The following is a 15568-nucleotide window of genomic DNA, read 5'->3' as shown; positions in this document are numbered from 1 at the left end:
CCAACACTTACTCAACCTTTTGCAAATCCTTGCAACTCACAAGAGAGTTTTATACTGCATTAAGATTCGGTTAATCCCCCAGAGCCCTTGGCTACTAACACCACGTGCCACTCAATGTTCGCTGACCATCTGCTGACCGCATTAGATAATCCCAGCGGACGGTTTTGTGCAGCACTCCAAAGCCACCGGTCGGCCGCAACACATTTTCACACCTTTTTATCCCCCTTACAAAGACACTACACGGGGCTCCGGAGCTAGAAGATCGACATCAGCGTCATCGATTAATGCAAACGCGGCAGACCTGCCTGTCCGCGGATTCAGGTCGACCAGATGCGGCCCGAGCAAACCCAGCAAGGACGGTCCGGCTAGCCTCACTGTGCAACCCCCCCATGGGACTCCCATCGGTGGCTCAACCGGTGCTCACTGCCACAACAGTCTTCTGACCCAATGACCGGGGACCGGCACGAGCAGGATGTTATATAAGTTCTGGATGAGCTTGTTTCTTGCACGATTTATTAATTTTCAACCATTTACAACATCACCAACGCCGTGTTTCCTAACGCTTCGCCCACGGATTAACACCGGGGCCTAACGGTTGATACAGAAAGCGAGCGTGCTGTGCGAGCAAACAGACGGACTGCGGCGGGATTGTGGGTTGCATCCCGGGTTCGATGCCTACAACTCGAAGGTCAACGATGAGTTGGATTTTCGGGTCGCGAAATGCGGTCAAGGCGAATGGATTGCCAGGTTGCGCTCGGCCGATCGAGCAATGTTGGCCGTTGGATCGCTGTCGGGATTACGTGAACGCACGAGCGTGAAGAATGCACCGATTACGATTGCATCTGGAACGATCTTCAAGGTTGCACCCGGGAGAGGGAAACAGGATTGCAGCGGATGCCTGCGACATACCAACCGACCAACCGAAGATATTGGATCTCAAAAGTTCGTTTTTGGTTACACATTAAAATCCAATCCAAACCGATATTCAATTCCCCTTTTTAAAACCATAATGCCCCTGCTGGAACCAGTCAAAGGGCTCTCGTTTGTTTTGTATTTGCTGCGTTTAAAAATAAACCCCAAGTCCAACCAGAAAACTGTGCAACTCCGCCACCCCAAGCTCCAAACCACGGGCACGAGACGATTGCGACAGCTTGACAGTTTAATGGTGCGGCCCCCGGTTTGCCGGACAGAGTTTATGAGCTGTACGCTTTGTTTTAAGTTACACGTGCGCAGCTCCCCCGGCGAGATCGTCCAAAACGGTCACCCGAAAGGCCAAATGCCACTTCACTCGTTTCGGAGCATTTCGGAGATGATGCTGCGCACGCACGCACACATTGGCCAGCGCACTCCCGAAAACGCAAATGCCCTTGCGTCCATTAACCTTTCGGCCCGGTAGCGTGTAGTTCAAAAGCATCACTATTTTTATGAGCTTTTATGTGTTTTTGGCGTTGAGTGCGCTGTCCCCCCGGTGCGCTGCGGGGGAGTCTAGGGTGAAGATGTAATCTAGAAATTAGGAAACCGTTGAACATACACATTGGATGTCATTTTGAGGTGGGTTGGAAAAGCCTCTCAAGCACCTCAAGGATGACGATGCTTCAACATGACGATGCACGTGTTTCGTGTGCGCTAGATCCGTTAGCGTGATGTGGTTGTCCCAAGAAGGTTACAAATGTTTCATACTTACTTTCATTTTTCTCTCTCTCTCTCTCTCTCTCTCTTTTTATTCCACAGGAGGGTAGTATAGGTCATGAACTAGTGATAAAGCCAGTGCCAACCGACATCTCCCAGGCGGAGGATGGAAGTGTTCATCACGTTATTTATAAGCGCAAAGCCCACGAGGAGCACAACGACCAGTTTAGTGATTACGGTACGGGTCTCACACCTCTCGCACCTCGCGCGAAGTTCACAGTTCATGTGTGCAATTAAAATGAAATTCCTCTTTCCTTTTGCTTCGAAAAATGCAGCATTCATGGAACCGGACCGGCTGCAGAAACGGTTTCGCACCAAGCGGAGCCCGCAAGCGTACTACAAAAGCTCGCGCGCCATCGATCGGACCATCTACCCGGAGATACTGGTGATCGTCGACTACGACGGGTACCGGCTGCACGGCGGCGACAACGTGCAGGTCAAGCGCTACTTTGTCTCCTTCTGGAACGGTGTCGACCTGCGGTACCGGCTGCTGAAGGGGCCGAAAATTCGCATCAGCATCGCGGGCATCATTATCTCACGGGTAAGTGGCCACCATTCCGTACTAATGCCCCGGGTCCATCCGCCCGGGCCAGAACCCGCCCGGGGCGGGGAGTGTTTTAAGTGTCGGTTTTATTGGAGTGCAGTGAATGCACCAATTTGTTGCAGCCTTTAGAGTTTAGAGGCCCGGTGCGCCCTGTGTGGGAAAGATGAGTTCATTTAAATGCTGTTGGTCTTCCCTCGCCCCTGTTTTACGAGCAGCAAATGATCGCTATCGAAGGATCGACAGTGTTTAAGTGGGTTCTTTTTCGCGTTTGGACAACCATAAAATTGGTTGTGCAAGATTTTACGACCTTGGTGTGGGTTTTGTAAGAGCAAATGATAAGAACACAAAGAAATAATACATTTAGAATGCGCTCAAGAATGCAATCATTCCACATCAGCTTTCTGTGATAGCATTGACTCATTTTTGGTAGCACATTTACTTGCGTCAGAAGTGCTATTTTTCCTCCAAATGGGCAGCAATTGCCTATAAACAATGCTGTAATAAGTGACCAATTTAACAATCTCGCTGACAACATCTGAATGTGCCTCAACGGTCCGTCGGAACCTCCAATTAGTGTGCTATAAGGCACGATTGGCCACCACACGGCACAGAATGACACGAACTCATGCACAACAGCTCACATGTCAAATTAACAACAGCTGGAGAGGAAAGCTACGTGCAACCTACCCGTGTGTGCTTGCGGAATACTACTTGCCAGACATCCCAATTTAACCGCTTACACGCTGATCATCGCACATGTTTTGCGTGACATTTACACCGCTTTTTCGTCCCCTTCCCTTCTCTTCCCTGATGCACTGTGAAGATCCTTTCCCAAAATAGCAACCACCATTGCCGTTAGCGCAGTTACCGAAATAGTTTCAGACTTGCGACACCGGTTCTTGCGCAACTGCGACTGCATTCATTAGCTTTTTTTTTTCTCTCTCTCGGTGTGAAGATGAGTCTCACTAGACAGTGTGGTCAATTTGACCAGCTCCCCAAGTGGACAGGATCTTGGTGATGAGGCAAACGATGGTCAGCATGCTACATCCATCAAGCTCTAAATCCTCAAGCACCTCAACCAGTCCAATGCCAGTGCGGCATAGCGAAATGGTGTCCTCCCTGCCGCTCTACCAGCCTGTCAGCTGATGTGATCACACACACACAAAACGCTTAACGCAGGCCCGGAGGTAAGCCATCTCGAACGATTAATCTATCCGTCAAAGCGGATGAATTCGTCGTAGCCACCGGCACTGGGTCAGCAAACGCGCTTTTGTTGCGGTGCTAGAACTGCACGCGACGAACCTTAGCGACCGACGAAGATATGCGCGCGCTCGAGCGTCATGGCGGGAAACCGTAACCAATGTCGGAACCATCTTAACGCAAAAGGGTGTCACAGACGATCAAATAGCAATTTCGGTGTCCGTCCGGAGCTAATCGCGTCGCGCGAATCTGTCATAAAGTGTGGCTTGAATGACAATCGGAATCGGGTAGCCAAAAATAGGTACAATTTCGAATCTTGAGATCTTCTTTTGTGAAAGCACTCTGTTGGATGCAAACTACAGCCTGAAGCTACGCTGTCGATAGGTTGCGTCCTTCACCTTTTCCGTTTAAATTAGTATAAATCCGATTCCCATTTGTTAGGTCAGCGAGGAAGCTGCAGTGGTGAAAGGAAAAGTTAAAACTGTTCTCTGCTGGAGGATGATATTTATCTGCTTTCCGATCCAAATAGATCGCACACACATACACACATGGCGATGATCGAGCGCAATCATCACATGGGGGCATTGATTAATCGCGAACGAATATAAACCATTAATCCTTCAATGCACAGAGAGGGGTATCTTAAAGTGACAGATCGCAAAAAATCAGCGCTGTGAGTGACAAAGAGCAAATAACGAATTGATCAGAATCGGCTCATCTGTTCAGGGGCAAGTGCGTTTCAATTTCTGCCTGCTTTTTGTTCGCACGCGAGCGCATAAATAAAGCATATAGAGTCAGTGAGGTTTAGAGGCTTTTTTGTGCTGCCACTACTCAACCCGTTCTATTGACCACTTGTCATCACTTTATTTCTGCACGCAAGTCGAAGGACGAGACTACCTCCCCCCGTCGTCTCGTGTTGATATTTAGTAATTTTATTTATTTTGTATTTCATTACCACTCCATCGCTCCAGTTTGCCCACACAAGCGGGGCTTAACTGTGTCATTGTGCGTCGCGTCGCACAGCAACCGACACTAATGGTGAGCGTTTACAATTAATCAAACACCTGTCAGCACCCGCACATGACGTGCGTATGACACGGCCCGCCAAAGGGATGGATATGAGGCCTGTGTCAAGGTTAGGTGCTCTCCGTGCGCGAATCACCCCCCGGACCTCACACTGCGTGCGGTGCACGACCAGTTTTTTCCCGGCTTCTGGGGGTTTTCCGACGTTTTTGAAATGGAAATGTATTCCTGTTTTTTTTTGCCACCATCGAGACATAAAACATGCATTCCCAACCGTAGGCCCTTGGCTGGAAGTCAAGTGAGTCATCGAGTAACTCCGTCCGATCTGACAGGTAGTTGACGGGGAAGCCCTTACCCAAGATTTCGATCTCTAAATCATCAGAAATTGCATCCTCACATAAAAGTGCCACATTTTGTTGCAATATTTTACAATTCCAATGCAAAACACATATGTGCTCTTGATTCCACGATCAGGTCTCGATGACCTAGGGGATGCTCTGCTCGCTGCATACCGCGTACAGCGAGGACATCTCAGGAATCTCGTTGCAAAAGCTCCTTTCGAAAAAGGCAAAATGTCATTCGGAGATGAAATTTCGTCACGCTGCACAGGTCAACCTCTTTGCGGGAGCCCAACGTAACCTTTCCATCTTCGTTGACAGTGAAGCAAAAAAAACGGAGTACCCTGTCCATCACCTCGTGCCTTTCACGTGATCTTTCACGTGGAGCGGCGAATCTAGATCGTATTTTGCATCCTGTGCGTAATGACCCATGCAGGGCAACGGTTTTCCAAGGTCAATCGTCCATTCCCCGTATTTCGGGATGTTGTGTACCAATGGTTGAGATGACCGTCTGCCATGCCATCACGCAGGTTGTTTGCGTTCCGTACCGGTCGTACATCAACTCCCAAAACACACCGAACACACTTGTTCATTTACTTGTAAATCAGGAAAATGAGCTTTTTGTGGGGTGCTTTTTTTCGGGGGCTTTTTGTCTGCGCTACTCAGCAACAGCCGGCTGGGGTGGATCGAGCAAATCCACCTGATCCACAAACACTTGGTGGCGTGGCGGTTTGTGTTTCACGCGAATGCGAAATCGGTCGCGGCCTGGGGAAGAAGACGGATCGGCGCGACGGTACCGGCGGCCGAGACATAAACTACAGTTTTATGGCTTGCGTCTTCGTCTTCGTGCGGTGGCGGTCGCGGTGGCCGCTGAGATGAAGATGAAACTCATTCCATCCGAAGCGAAGATGTCCAGCAGCCCCCGGCTGACGACCGGTTGGCTGGCTTGGTCGCGGAGTGCAAATTAGCATACCCGTTTGTCTAGTTCTGCCCCCTTCGATATCGCCGCTACGAGTGGCTTTCGATGTGTACGTGCCTTTATCTTAATCGGCTGTAGAAGCCGACCAGTTGTCAGGGAGGTTTTATCTACAGTCTGTTGGTGTGTTTGTGTGTGTGTTTTTGGGGAGGCTAAAATCACGTCCAAAAAACCTTTAACCACAAGAGACTGGACTGGACCGGGCCGGACCGATGCGAACGAGCCGGTCGGATATGGATGAGTTAGAATGTCGTCATTATTACTACTCCCAACCGTCCAGATGGTCCGTCCGCTCGGCAAAGGGTTAGATAATCAGGGGTGCGGTTGTCACACTTACACCGTGAATCATTTAGAATCTAAAAGTGTGTGAGTGCGTTTCAGTGAAACAGGTAGAACTGACCGGACTTTATGGGATTTGAATATTTTTAACCTGGTGCAACCAACTCACTCACTTGCTTAAATACTAGCGAAACTACCATTGCCAAACTAACCGAAGCCAAGCCGATCGTTTGCTGCGCGTTACAGCCGGGCAAGGTTAAATACAACATCCGTCAACCACCGTGCCCGCTCCATAACCTTCAGAGCTTGTCAAACAAACCGTCGATAATGAGCAAATAGATCAAACAGCGTTTGTGGCGACGAAGGGGTCGGAGCGGGTTTGAACAAAACCACAACCACCACATCGTCTTCAGAGCACGTGTTTGCACAGCAATCCTCTCGGCTGTACCCACTGGCCAATGGGTGAGGAGCAGCGATGAGAAACTGAGCATTGAATTCCAATGAACCAAAGTGCACACACAAAAATGCACATTTGTGCAAGTGAAACACAAATGCTGCAGACGTTTGACGATGCGCGGACGATGCTGTCGATCTTGTGTGTGTGTGTGAGAGGACCGCACAATGTGAACACCACACACACACCCGAACACCCGGACACTTCACCTGCGACGTCTTTTAGGACGGCGAAACTGTTTTGATTGATGGTTTTTGGTCCCAGGGAACGGATCCCTGTGTGGTTTGGCGCAATACGCGCTTCCAGCAGCAGTAGAAGACGAAGAAAAAGAAGAAGTAAAAAATGCTGTTGTCCGAGGACGACGTTGATGTCCAAGATTGGATCGCTCAGCACGACCCCGTAATGGGATCGAGTGGCATTGAATTGAGATGATTGCAAAGACCGGTAGGGCACCACACACGCTTCGGAACAAACGAGAGCGCTCTCGCTGACGATCTAGTACGCGGGGCCGATTGAAGCTTGCTGTTGGGCAACTGTGCGTTTTTTTTTGCAATTTGCAACAATAGACAAAACCCCATCCTCAGCAAAAGGTACTGTATTGACTGACTGGGGTTTTCTGAAGTGATGAGAGAATGCATTAGAACATGTAGTGCACTTACTGCTATGCCTCATTACACATGCTATGTTGAAACTAATGTCTGCACGTTGTGTAGAACAAAATTAATTCATCGCTTCCAAAGCAACACGTTTGGACGGGCCCACTACCATCTAACGTACACTTCCGGTCGGGGCGCGGGGAAATAAATCCTCCCCCTCCCCCTCCCGTCCCCAAGAGAGTCGTGTTAATTTTGATCTTGCTCCACGCTCCGCTAACTACGTCTTAATTGTAGGAACCTGTCGAAACGGTTAACGTGGCAATTATCTGAAATTATCGACAATTATTTGCACTACCCCCTCTCCGGTGAGATGGACACTCCTTCGCATGCTTGAGCAACCGGACTGAATTGACAAGTGATACAACTGCTATCAAGCATCAAGCGGAAAGGGTTTTTCAGGCGAAATTCGCACGCATAAATAAATATATTAGACTCCGCTTTTGAAAAGGGAAACATTGTGAGTTTGAATGATTTGATTGTTTAGTTGTTTAGATCATACGATTCGACGATTCTACATTTGATTCATTTAGCTTTGGCATTAGGACTTCTAATCCGTACATGAATGGATCATTAATAGGTTATGTTAAAATTTGTGATATTGAAATCTCCCTTTGCCTGATGACTTGAAAAACTATATTCAAGTTTTTAGGACTTGTAATTTCATGCTATAAATTTAAATCAGTTTGGCCTTTCAATAAGCTTTTCTTGGGAGATTTTTTTGACAATAGAATTGTGAAGAATAATTTAAATATAATTTCAGTTACAGTTGATGTTCCAATAACATCACATGATATCACAAAATGAACGTTGACGCTTACTAGGAATAAATGTATCTTGCTTTACAGTGTCTAGTGAACTATTATGTATTGTTTTTAAAGAGACAAATTCTCAAAAATGCATTATCAAGGCTCGAGAAAGTATGCCAAGTTTAAAAAAAAAGAAAAATCGTAATTAATTGTTAAATTCGGTCATATGTTGTCGTCTTTTTGACCTGTCAACGACCTCATAAAAAGCACCCAGCTGCATCTTTGACCCAATTCTAAATCAACATTCCACATCTTGCATGGAGCTGTTTGTTTTGACGAGCACAAGTTCGAATGACAAACAAACAGAAAAGATGAAAAACACATCCCAAACGGTCAACCATTCATCCATTTTTCGCATTTCGTAAAAGGGCACAGTCGGGGCTGCCGGACAGCCCTTTGGTGAGTCGCGTGACGCATGCGGTGTGCAGGTACCTGTTTCTCTGTCTGTGGCTGTGTGTGTGGATGCAAGCAACATACGCGCACGCTTGACCATCGCATTGCAACCATCAACAACATTAACGTGTCGCAACGCGCGAGCATCGTGACGGACGCTCGCATACCCCTCCGATTACCCATATTGACCTTTAATGTTGCCCGCGCACACTAATTAGTGGTGCCACGAAAGAATCGACGACCTACATCCACAACGGTATCGATTGTTTGATTCAATTAAGAGCTGTTTTTTGCCGCTTCTTACCGAGCCGTTCTTGCAACAGTTTCGATCGGACTGGCTTAAAATCGTCATTTAGATGTCCCCCCCCCCCAGCTTCCAACCAACTAGAAAGTGATGCAACACAGTAAGCCCGTGTGCAGCTTTTGTTTTATTTTACCAACACCCCAACACCGGCTGCGCAAAGTGCATTCCTTTCTATTAACCTATCTCTTCAGCGGCGGACAGCGCCAATTTCACGGGAAAGTGCCGAGAAACAAATCGATACGATGATTGGGCATTCCGATCGATCGACTACGCCGCAAGAGTGCTACATCATGCACTCCCCCCCCCCCCCCTCCACCCCGACTGCTTCACAAAGCGGGTGGAAAAGGCGCCCCGTGTCTCAAGTGTGTGTGTGCTGAGACCTCTTGAGACAATATCATACCCCGCACGCGGCTTGCCCTCTTGCGCAAGCGTAGCGCTCTCAGTGGCACAAATGATCGAAAGTGTGAAATGTGCACGCGGTAAGGTGAGCACATGCCCTGCGGTGTACCTTGCAAAACGGTGGAGGAAATGGTAGTTCCGGTTGGTCCCTTTTGGTCCGGAATCGCAACTGAACCGGATACTGAAAGGTTGCTGCAAGCGCCGGTACGATAACGTTTTAAATGCTGTGCCGTGGATGAGCAGTTGTGCAATGGGGTAGAGTGGCGTACCTTTCGACCCACAGAATCGCAGAATCGGGCATTCGCCAATTTATTGCCTCACGCAGGAACAAGGGTGCCACCACCACCACCGCGGCAGCACCAGGTTCCTTTGCAATCGCTGCTGTAGTACCATTTTATTGTCCCTTGGAGAATCGCCTTCTATTGAGCGACACACATCGCCACGGTCAGTCGGTTGATTGGTCATTTTTGACATTTTACAGTTGTAAAATATTATTGTACTCCCGGGAGACATGGGAATCGGCCGAAACGAGCAAAACACAGCTGGCCAAAAGGTCAGCGGCTGTGGCTGAGAACAAACGGTTGGGGTTTGACATTTCGCTAGAAATGTCGTAAATTGGTAACAAAGTTTTGCTTTACAACTGGCTGGCGGGGTTTGATGGCGTCTCGTTGAGGTCGTTACTTTCGGATTAATTAAAAAAAAGGAATACTTTTATTTCACCGTGAATAAATCAGCCATTTCTATTACGCCAATAATGGTCAAACCGTACTCAACCCCACAGCCACAGTGTCACAGTGAGCACTACATTAATGTGTGATTTATTGTGCAAAACGTTAACGCCATCCCGCTAAGGATGCGAATGCCAGCATCCAACCCGCGACCGCGTATCGCAAATCAAATCGATCTGTTGGCAAGTTTTAGCCCATTTCGATACCAATTTGCGATCGCACGGGCACGGGTTGCGATCGGTGTGTTCGACTGCTAATCGCTAATGGCGTGCAGGCGGGAACCAATTTCGGGCTCCGTCGACCCGATCGTAAAGCAGGATACATTTTTATGAGCGACCCCAAACACCGATTAGCATACTCGTATCGGGGGTTTTGCTTTCGCAGAGCGTATTTACCGGAGCTGATTTGATATGGATTACCAATTTGGAGCGAACACACGAGCGTGTCACGCGGGCATTGCGATTAGGCAAAGGAATCGTTCTGCCAAGACTGCAGCGCTGCCAAGCGAAACCGATAAAACGAAACCGATACACCCGTTGCACATTAATTAATAAACATTTAATTCAAAACTTTAACCCCCTCCCCCCCTTCTCCCTAGAAGAGAGAAAAAAACACAGTCGATGAGAATTCTTTATCACCTACTCAGGCTACTGGGGCCGGTAAGATAAACGGTTTATGCTACACGCCGCTTCGATAAGCAAAACGCGACGCGCGCCGCCACAAAACTCCCCAAACATCGCAATCTAATCAACACGGAAGCAAAAAGTCCCCACCGGACCTTTCCGCTTCCGCTGCTCGTAAAGTAAATGCTGCAAGTCGCTAATTTGTTTGTTTTCCACCACGCGGAGCATCGCAGCAAGCGGAGCGTTCTTGGATACAACACGCAACACAATTCATTTTAAACGCCCCATTAAAAGAGATTTGTGTAAAGGAAATGTTACGTTTGGCGTGGGGCAAAGCTGTACCATGAACCGTGGGGTTTGCCACGACCTGAGCCGTTTTCAGAACACGAGCGCCGTTCATTAGTGAGGTTCGTCGCTTCCGTGTGCCAGTTGAAGTCTTTTGTTCTTGAAGCGCGTGCTGCTGAAAGTGAGCGATTATGTGCGGGGAGAATTTTGTTCATTTGTTCAGTGTGAGGTTGTGTCTTACCCGAAAACGCACCGAATGATGACTTAATGTTCTTTGTCTGTGCTCTGCAACCCATCAATCATTGTGTCCAAAAGCTTATTCTTCCAATAGAATCTATTTCTGTATGATGTGAACGACATAAAGCAACTGAAACTTAATGTTCCTCCTTTGCGTTTGTGATTTTTACACAATTGAATTAGTATCCATTGCTGTTACGAAAGACCACCAAAACGACGAAATGGTTGCCCACCGAGCACAATGACGCGTTTGACAATTTTCGGGCGAAACTTTCCATTTGAGACCCCGACGCAGCCAGCCGACCGATGCACAAATACAAACAAAACCAACCGGGCAAGACGAAGCGGCCAATCCCCGGCACCACCACTTTTACAGCCACCTAGCTAGTGAATCTTCAGTGCTGTGCTCTGTGATTGTTTAATGCGCACTAACAAAAACACTTACACTCCACTCCACCATTCCTCCCAAGACAAAGGACGCGGGGACCACAAGAGCCTTCGCTGGGGGCAGGGTAGAATGCAGAATAATTGAACACACAACGAGCGACAAGCCAACGAGTGCGAGATTGTCATTCTTGTGCGGACCCCCTAAAGGCTTTCAAACTCCGCAAGACAATGGAGGGCTTTCGGCTATGAATCTTCTTCGTTTCGCACCCGTAACAACGAAAACAGCATTATGCCACGGAAACAGCCACCCAGTTTGAGGGTGCGGCCGGTGCCTTTGACGCCGGTGTTGCGTTCAGTGTACGCTTTGGGAGCGTTTTTGTTGAAAAAGCAACACACAAAAATGCGAACCACGATTAAAACTAACATGTTTAGGTGGTAAAAAACCGACAACGACAACCAAGGAAAGGTTATTCTTTTCACACCTTCGCTGGCACGGCTCGCTGCTGCTTGTAAAGTTTATTTTTGCTAATTGAAACGCCCGGCGGGGCCGGATGAACCTTAGCGGAAGTTAATTATTCTCGCGCTAAATTCGAAGCGATTCCGGCAGTTCCAACACCTTCCGCCGGCCGTGGGTTAGTGGATGATTTTCGGTCGGAATTTATGATTATTGTCACAACTGGTGCTTCGCCATAGAATTCACCTGCGACACAATGGACATCATCTCCCCCCCCCCCTCCCTCTGCCGGCCATTTCCGCTCGTGATTATGCTGCCAAATTTACGATCACCATCGTCGCGCGGGTCGACGGACACACATGGCATGCTAAGAATGCCACCCTTTTTTTGCGAAATTGTTTGCTGATTTTTTTTTATGTTTGTTGTCTTCCCTTTTCCCCCTTTTTCGAAAGGACCGTTAATCTGGGGGATGCAAAAACAGAAAAGAAGATCATTCTTTCGTTTTTTTTTTGTTCAATTTCGCTTCGTCCTGAAACTAGTTCGCCTCTGTATACCCTCAGCACCGCACACACGCACCCGCACAAGTCATCACTTTCACGACACCGCCCTCCTTTCACCCCGTCCCGTCCGTCCAAAGTATCCGTTTTTATGATCCAGCTTCATTAATCGATTTCGGGGCCGGCTGTAATTAATGTGAATATGCAAATTGATTCACCATCATTCACCCTTTCAGCGAACTGTTGGCCTCTCATTTGCCGTCCGGCCGCGCGTCTGCCCTGGCTTCCCCTGCCCGCCCTATTGTGGCGGATGGTATCGGTTCTGATGAATGCTGCTACTTTGTCATAGCGGATAAGATTGGTGGCTGGGCGGAGGGTTGAATTTGCCCGCAAGCAAAAGCCGCACACGCTCGCTTAGTATCGCACAATCTCAACTCTCACATCTCATTCTCATCAAACGTATCGGGGTGGGGGTGAACAAAACCCCCCCTCCCCCCCCCCCCCCCCCCCAGACAAACACACGCTTGTGTGTGTGTGTGTGTGCGCACAGAGAGTGCGTTCCTTTCTTCCTCGTGTCACCCCCCGGAGAACTGGAGATGGAGCGATTGTTTTTGCTGATTTGTACCGTTCAGTCCCGATCGGAACAGGTGGCTGGGTTCGTCTAACGATTCGACGGCCGAAGCTAAAATCAAGATCAAGGAGCGCAACAACTCCTAATGACACTTCTCCCACTGCTGGACCTCCGGTCACCCACCCAGCAACGATAACGCCCATGGGCAAAAAAATGGAGGAGCAAAAAAAAAGAATCAAAAATACCGATCTCAGCGCGACATTTTGTTGGTGGCCAGGTGCTCAGGTGTTGAGAAGCGTTCTTCTTCATCTTCTTCTTGTTCTGCCAAAGTCTAATCTTAACGTCTGACGAGAAAACACCCAACAAGAACCCAAACCCGATGATGTCAGTCGATTTTTTGTCAGTCGTCTTGTGTGTGTGTGTTTGTGTGTGTGTTTTTGCTGGACGTGTGTGCGTGTGGTTTGGTGGTTATTTGAATAGCGGAATAGAAACCACACAGATAAGCTGGCTTGGTGGCGGTGACCACCAAGAACGGTAGAGAGGATGATGAAAATCCCTTGCAATCACCTGTGCGAAGCCCGAAAGCGGCGGTGAAAAATTAATACACAAAAAAACCCATCCACAAATTAAAATAAATCATAAATTACCCCAATATCATTAAATATAATTACTCATTAAAAGTTCTTAAAATAATGGCCATAAATTGTGCATCCAATAGAAATCGGAATACGGGTTTTTGCACGGCCGGAAGAGCGAAAAAGCCGCTCTTGACCACCGCGATCACCGTCCGATCACCGCCAGAATATCTCCCCCCTCTTCGGGAAGGTACCGAAGCCCTGGAAACCCTCTCCCAGGCGGGGGCTGCAGGGCTGCCTCGACCATACCAGCAAACGCCCAAAAAAGGCAGAGTAAGCGTGGATAACGATAAATTATCAATAAGCGCTAAATGTCGTGAGAATAGGTCGTAAATTTGAGTACGCTTCGACATCGTGTCGCTGTGGTCGCTGGCTGTGGTTTTTGCTGCCTGACGCCGACTTCCAGGGCGGCCCGCCCAGTCGTCTGGGTCGTTTCGTTTGGGACCGGCCAAGGGGTTTGGAATTTTGCCAGTTTGGATGACGACGGACCAAAGTCGATTCATCTGGTGCGTTTTTATTTTTTTTGTGTGTGTGGATGGAAGTACGTCCCGAAATGTAAAAGAAGCGTTGATGAGCTGGAAGTGCTCCGCTCCTGCATGTCGGGTTGCCACATTGAGGAAGTGCGTTGGTTAGTGCTTTCTTTTTCTCTTGCCCCGAGAGACTGTCGTTCAGTGACACAGAGCACTCTTTTCAGCAACAAAATTTATGATACACACACAGCTGGAACACTTGGTGAGGGGTTTAGAGTATGCATGTCCAATGTACCGAAAATTCGAGACAGAGAGCACAACACAACACTGTTAGAGGAGTCGAAATGCGCTCGCAAGAGCTTTGGTTTCCACTTTTTGTGGAAGCTGCCCAGCATCGCAAGCTTTTACAATGGTTGGTTGGAAGTAAAAGTTTTTGTCTTGAAATTAAGCTGTACAGCGAGAAGCAAGAACCAACACACATAGAAGAACAGATTTCCTTTCGTGGATGATCACTGCTGGCTGTAGAAACGGGAAGACCTCCCGGAGCGCGTTTATGGGAAACTCCATCCCAAAGGCAAAGGAAGCCATTAAGAATAACTTCACCATTCCAAGCTTCCTAAGAGTTCCACCTCAAGAATTGTATTTGCAACATTGTTGCATTTTTATGTACGCTTAAATATGGCACACGTATCACTTCAGCAAAAATGGTGTCATTCAGCTTTTACGAGCACACAGCCTCGTTCCCGTTTCTTCAGACTTCATTCATAAAGTCAACCATTTTTGCACCATTTTTTGAAATATCAGAAGCAGTTTTTGTTTCACTTTTGCTCCTTCTGTCCTGCGTAAAATATTGATGTTTCGTTCTTCCCCTACCAGATAACAGCGATGTACTAGATTTCCCATATCGGTAAACTATCAAACCGCCACCTCGTCCTCCCCCCAGACGACACTGCCGTTGGAGGGTAGCCGCGTGTTTAATGCGTGTTGTCGAAAGAACTTTTATTGCCCTTTTGATTCCGTTCGGCGGACCGTCCGAGGGGGCCCTCTGCTTTTCGAGCTTTATGGGCGTATCTCTCGCGCGCTCGTTTCATTCACCTCACCCCAAAAAAAAAAAAAGACTCCGGGAAAGGAAACATCAACATCTAAATTTGTTGTTGGGTAGATAAAAAATTACCATCTATCGGAAACACCGCGTCTCGGCTGTGAAGGTCAACCGGCCAAAAAACGGACGCAGAAACACGTCATATCAACCGTGCGTTGTTGTGTGCGTGTGCGAGAATATGCCACAAATATAGCTCCTCTCGTACAGCTGTCATGTGCGCGAGCGCACACCTGTTTCCGACACTGCGCTCATCAGGTGCGTCTTCGACTGGCGGTTCGTCGCTTGGCTGTCCGCCATTTCGTCTGTCCGAGCTAACACGCACCGGGCAGAAGGTGTGCTTCGTATGCTAATGAGTCCATTCATAAAACACAGGCCCAGCGGCGGCGGCAAACAATTGGGGACAAAAGGGGGAGGGCTGTGAAATGGCAGTGTCAATGTGCGTTACAGTGAGCGACAAGCTATCGATCGCTGTAAGTCCAGCAGCAAGACGAAGCTTGTTGCAGCATACGAACCCAATC

General features: G+C 48.3%; 1 protein-coding gene across 7 annotated transcripts in view; it reads left to right on the top strand.

The window, feature by feature from the left end:
• The window catches only part of LOC121599619 (A disintegrin and metalloproteinase with thrombospondin motifs 1), a 98207-nt gene that overhangs the window by 69717 nt on the left and 12922 nt on the right, over nucleotides 1–15568 (top strand). For all 7 annotated transcript variants that reach the window (XR_006005703.1, XR_006005704.1, XR_006005706.1 and 4 more), the window contains exons 6-7: nucleotides 1732–1867; nucleotides 1965–2230. Coding sequence is in view for 2 of the 7 variants with exons in the window: in XM_041927563.1 (XP_041783497.1) it covers nucleotides 1732–1867; nucleotides 1965–2230 (402 nt within the window). In the remaining 5 variants the exon portion in view is untranslated. The remainder of the gene's footprint in view (nucleotides 1–1731; nucleotides 1868–1964; nucleotides 2231–15568) is intronic.

The sequence above is a fragment of the Anopheles merus genome, chromosome 3L (assembly GCF_017562075.2).
Source record: "Anopheles merus strain MAF chromosome 3L, AmerM5.1, whole genome shotgun sequence".
NCBI classification, from domain to species: domain Eukaryota; kingdom Metazoa; phylum Arthropoda; class Insecta; order Diptera; family Culicidae; genus Anopheles; species Anopheles merus.
Note: the sequence above shows the minus strand (reverse complement) of the source record. Positions and strands in the feature narration are given on the sequence as shown.